At 26.7% G+C, this 5,874-nt stretch overlaps 1 protein-coding gene across 1 annotated transcript; it reads right to left on the bottom strand.

Moving 5' to 3' along the window:
* Positions 1 to 2,050: 2,050 nt before the first annotated feature.
* On the bottom strand, positions 2,051 to 5,674 carry LOC129985167 (cuticle protein 10.9-like). The gene is made up of 3 exons (XM_056095093.1): positions 5,619 to 5,674; positions 4,444 to 4,506; positions 2,051 to 3,141 (listed from the first exon to the last, which is right to left on the bottom strand). The coding sequence occupies exons 1-3, from the start codon at positions 5,628 to 5,630 to the stop codon at positions 2,821 to 2,823; spliced, it is 396 nt and encodes a 131-aa protein (XP_055951068.1). The 5' UTR covers positions 5,631 to 5,674; the 3' UTR covers positions 2,051 to 2,820.
* Positions 5,675 to 5,874: the final 200 nt, after the last annotated feature.

Genomic DNA, 5,874 nt, shown 5'->3' with positions numbered 1-5,874 from the left:
AAATCTGAAACATCCAATTTTCATTCTCTTTTAGAATACCTCTCTCAGGACAGGATTTTCTCATAATTATGTTGAATTTTTGAATTCAACATAATTTAAAAACTTAAATGAATTAAATTTCTACTCTAAATCTAGGATCTTGAATATATGTAATTAACACATATTCATTTTCCACTCAATCAAATTTTACTTTTACACGAAATTTTCTTAAAATTTTCCTATAATTATCAAAAATATCACATATCATATTTCAGAAAAAAGACTACTGTCTGTGTGTAGGGTTAAAAACAATAAAACACAATATAATTAGGGAACAAACCACGGGGAATAACATAGCACCGAGAATTATCATATAACCATAGGAAATAAAGTATTGGAAATATCATTTAAAGCAAATTTTGAAACTTTCTTTAAATTATGAAAATATATAATAAATTGAATATAAATTTTTTTAGATCAATTTTAGAAGTTCCTCATGCATTTAAGTTTTTGCATTGAGCTCTCACATTTTGAAATAAGAGAATTTTTTTTCTTTTAACTTTTAATTAACTATTAAAAGTTTATTTTAAAATATGGTATCTCAGGCTATTTAAATATATCTTTTTCCATAAATTTATAAAATTTATAGTTATATCAACCTGCTCAGCGATTTTGAATTACAAAAGTATCGATAAGATATGAAAAAAAATGTGTATTACCTGCCCTTTCATGTGCCATTTTTATGGATATAAATTTAATAGTTGAAGACAGGAAATTGGAAACTAAATAAGTGAAACTTTTATAAATGAGTTTCAGACATATATAGGCAATTACTGAGTGTTTTTTTAGGTCAGAAGTATTTCGAATTACATGTTTAATTTTTTTTTATTTATTTATCTTATACGAAATGCAGAAAAAGTATTGCAATAGTCAAATTGAATTCGAGATTGTGAGATTATTTCTTCGTGTTTCAGATCTCCTTGGTTCCAAAAAACACATTTTTGATATTATGTTTATCTGACTGTCATTCAGTCTGTCTTTAAAAACAATAACTTAAAAACACTTTACACACTGTTTACACGACTGTTATATGAAATTACGACAATACTTAGAGATTTCCGTCACATTTGGAGTGAAATCGAGTCAAAGAAAGTATGTCTGTCTGGCTGTTTGATTACAAGTGAACTCGATATCCATAAAACGCTATGAGCTAAGTTGCTCAAATTTGGTACACAGTTTTAGTATCTAAAACGTAGATATCGAATTCTCAACCGAATCCATCAAACGGATTACTACCTTCTATTGGTTTGTACTTTCGCATGCATGCAAATGGAAAGGTATAAATCAATGAAATCTTTTGTCTACAACTATAGTTTTGTGTCAAATTTTGGTGCCAATCTGCCAGCCAAAAAGCGATAAATTCACAAAAAAATGAATTAGGGACTTTATTACTTTGTTAGCATATTATCGCAATAAATTCACTAAAAATTCCAGATGTACACAACAGATTTATATTTCATAACTATAATTCACCAATGCCTTGAGAAATATTATCAACCTCACCCAAAGTCTAATTTTATGAGTAAGAATCAGGATAAAACCTTCATTGGAGAGTATGAGAGAAAGTTCCACTGATTTTTTTTCTCTCATTAAGCACACATTAAATCTACATCAAATTTCATTTTACAATATATCGGAAACCCTATAACAACCTAAATATGTGGCAAAATCAGAATAAACCTAAAAGTAACACATTTATTAAATTTTCCAAAGAAATGTTTACTGTACTTATGTTACTGATCTTTAACGAGTATTACTTATAAGATATTCAACGATTTCGGGAATCATGAATTCAGAGTGAATTGGAATCCTGCATTGTTTATTAGGGGTAAAACCAGATAGTTGATACTTTTACTTTTTTTGCGTTTTTTTACGCCTTTGATTTCAAATCGAATTTATATTCGATTTCCTATCGAATTTATATTTGCTTCGATATTTATTTATTGGTGAGTATAGTGTCAAAATCAGTGAATGCATTGATTTTTTTCTTTCAAAATTGCATTTATTCACAGTATCATGTAACAAGAATATACAGAAACAGAATAAAGAACCCTCACTGATGAATGAAGTTTTGTACTAAGTGTACAGAAATAAATAGTAAAAGACCATGAAACTGTGACTAGCCCAGTTTGACACACATTAAATCATATTGGCTTGATTGAAGTGGGATATTCTTATTATACAGTAGAAGTTTAAGGCAAATAAAAGCAATCTATAAATTGTTTTTAAATATCTCCAATTACTTTAAATTGCGAATAATGTGATTTGTATAGCATATACAGAACAGATATTTATAAGCATTTATTTGTAACTCATAAAGATTAAACTGTACTAATTAATCCTTAGAATTAAGCTTGCTTTTCAAAGTAACAAAATTTATTCCTCGATAAGAATCGTAAATTATCTCAGAATTGATTTGCTATGATAATATTTGTTGTTCTGAAAGTGACCATTCTCATTTGATGCAATTTGGCAGATATGTTTTAAAAACTATTTTGTACTCATTTCATATTACAAAATTATGCTCTCAAATTTTCAATTAGTTCTATATCATGTAAATTATTTTGACTAATTCTAATTTTTTTAAACAAGGAATTTTTTAAAGAAATTAGACATAACTATCATTGTTTTGATATTGCCGATAATGCATCAAATTTCTCAAAATGCAATTTTTTAAATATGAAGTAGCTTCTAGTAAAATTTATATCACCAAATATAAATGTTTAGAATATTTGCAGCTGCAGCTAGAATATACCACTTCATCAATTAACGAAAGCCATTTTAAGCGTAACCATGACCGTGATGACCATGAATATTATGATGCACATGATGAGGCTCGTGATGATGATGATAGGATGCATCAGAATGGATTTTGACTTGAGCGGGATCCTGATTGGCTGTTCCTGGTTCGTTGGTCTTGACCTCGGCACGAAAACCACCTTTGTCAGCAACGTAGTGGACTTCTCGGTGAATGCCTTTATGGTCAACGTATCCATAGCTGCCTCTAACATGGCCATGACCATCTCCTTCCTCATGTCTATGTTGTGAGCCTTCATGATCCTTCACTTCATAACCGAATTTGTATGGAGTTGGAGCATGATGCTGGTGAGAAAGTTACAAACAATCAAGTTTTTATAATATAAAATGTAAAAAAATAAATTCAACAGAAATGAATTCACTTTTATTTTTTGCATATTAAGTATGAAAATATAATTTCTTAAATATTATGCAATTAATCCTATGACACCGATAAGTTTTGACTTTCTGTGAATTAGCGGTAAAGCCCCAACAGCCAGAATCAAAATAAATCCGCAGATCCAAATATTGTATTGCATAATGTCTTTCAGTTAATTTGATGTAAAAGCTTGGAAGTGGTATGAGAGAAACAAGGAATACAAAGTTATTCTTAAACGATATATAAATGAAATAAAAAAATTATAGCGAAAGATAACTGCTTAAAAAGTGTGAAAAAGTGCTACCATTTGTTATAGCATCATGTATATTGAGTCCTTTTGTATTTTTATCATAATCTTACATAGGAAAGTTCAAAATCTCCTAATTATTTCTAATCCATTAATTCTCAAATCGTTTTTCCTTTTCTTTAAATGTTTAATATTTTAATATTTAAATGTTTTTCTTTGTCACCTCGTTTCTTAGAATTCTAAAATTTTAAATTTGTATTATTTACTGATATCCCATTTATTAATTTTCTATAAAAAAATTTTTATTTGAAATGTTTTATGAAAGCAATCCGTATGTTAATTCAATTTTTTTCTGTAAGTCGCGAAAAGAAAATATTATTAAATAATGTTAGAAAATAGCAATATTATTAATTAAAGAATCAGTAATTTTCTCCGTTTTTTTTCCTCTTATTTGACAAATGAGTTTTATTAAATAGCTATGAAGAATATTTAGAAGAAAATTATATCATCTGCAGAACTGAAGTACAAGGAGTGCTACTGCAATTTACACTTGTATCTGGGAATCAAAATAGATATTAATTTAAATCAATTAAGAAAACTCAGTTTTTATTTTAAAGATATTTTAGGAAAAATTAAGAAATCATTAGGGGTACTTATAATAGAAAATACAACTTGAAAGAAGAAAAAAATAATTATCCAAAATGTCAAGCTCATATTTCAAATTTTAAAAATTAAGTGAAACAAATAATACTATTCATTAAATTATTTCGCACAATAACTTTCAAAGTAAAATAAATTATTTCAGGACTAACAGCCTAAATCTAATCGCATTTTAGAAAAGTTAAATAAAGTTTCAAAATACTTGTAAATAACATATACCAAAGTATAATATTTCTAAAAATCTAAAATATTGTAATTTTTTAAGCTAGTGTACAAATAAAATTTTAAATAAAAATTACTTTTAAAAAGTAGTAAAACCTACCTCTTCGTTATGTTCATAGTGGCTGGCAGAGGCGACAGCGACAAGAACCAAGGCAATTACAATCTGAAAGCATAAAGAATATTGGTAAATTATACATGATATATCATGGCCTCTATCCATTCAAACTGCATAAATGATCATTAGTTGAATTTATTGAGCGTGACATAAAATCATTAAGAAAACCACAACCACGTAAGCCACAAGAAGAAAGAAAAAAAATTGAAAATGAAGAATTTTTTTTTTCTTTCTTTCTGAAGAAAAAGTGTGATTATCAAGTTTCTGAAGTAGTTTCTGCAACCATTTACAAATATATATGTACACATTGTATTTCAAAATTGAATTATACACATCTTCCAATTTCAAAGACAATTACAAATTTTTAATTTAAATACCCTAAGTTATTGCTCTTTTTATTTCAAGAGTAAGAATTAATTTGTTTTAAAATTTCACGAAGCTTTTGAATTATATTTTAGCATTTCATTAAAAATTAAAATAAATCTGGAAAATTATCTGGTAAAGGATAGAAAATTTAATATTTTAATTAGTTGCATATTTAAAGGAATTTTTTTAAATATTATATATTATTTTTAAGTATTAAATAGTATTTTTGTCTGTTATCAAAAATAAGATTTTTAAAGCTTTATACATCTTGTTTTTTTAAAAATGTAAAATGGATTTAAAAGGCATAAAAACTTTAATTTTCAGCTCATAAGACAGTTATTGTATTTAAATGTGAAATAATTCACAGAAAGCAGACTGAAATTATTGCTCAAATAGGGAAAATTAATTGTTCTTATAGTTCTATTACTGTCAACTAAATATTCCAAAACCTATAATTTCAACCTATAATTGCAAATAAAAATACATTTTTAAATAAAGCGTGATTTTTTCAAGGAATATTTATCAATATTTTTGAAATGCTATTAACTTTTAAATATTTAAAACTAAAAATCGAGTTTACATTTTCTGACACATATCAATTATAATATTATTTTCTTCGAGTTTTTTTAACACGATTTTAATTTGATGTCACTGATATCCTACTTATGAAAGAAATATTGAATATTAATTTTTAAACGTCCAAAAAATGAAGTTGAAATTATTGATTAAAAGAAAAAGAATAAAAAATTAGACTATTATCAAACAGCCGAAATTATTTATAAGAAACAACTTACTTTGAAAAACATTTTGTTAGATAATTCCTTATTCTACTGATAACTGAACGTTTGTGAGATTCTGATGGTTGATTTGGGAGTTCTGCGGCTTTTATACTAAACGGATTTGGGTGCCCGAGATTGGTACTTAACACATTTAGGTGCTTTTAGATAACAAATTGAGATTTTATATCGTCACGGGTCAGTTGAGATTGCCGGTTCCTTTCTTTTAACATGCCTGAATGAGTTTTTTCGAAAAGTAATGACATAAGTCAAA

The sequence above is a fragment of the Argiope bruennichi genome, chromosome 9, assembly GCF_947563725.1.
Source record: "Argiope bruennichi chromosome 9, qqArgBrue1.1, whole genome shotgun sequence".
NCBI classification, from domain to species: domain Eukaryota; kingdom Metazoa; phylum Arthropoda; class Arachnida; order Araneae; family Araneidae; genus Argiope; species Argiope bruennichi.
This window is presented reverse-complemented; position numbering and strand designations above follow the sequence as displayed.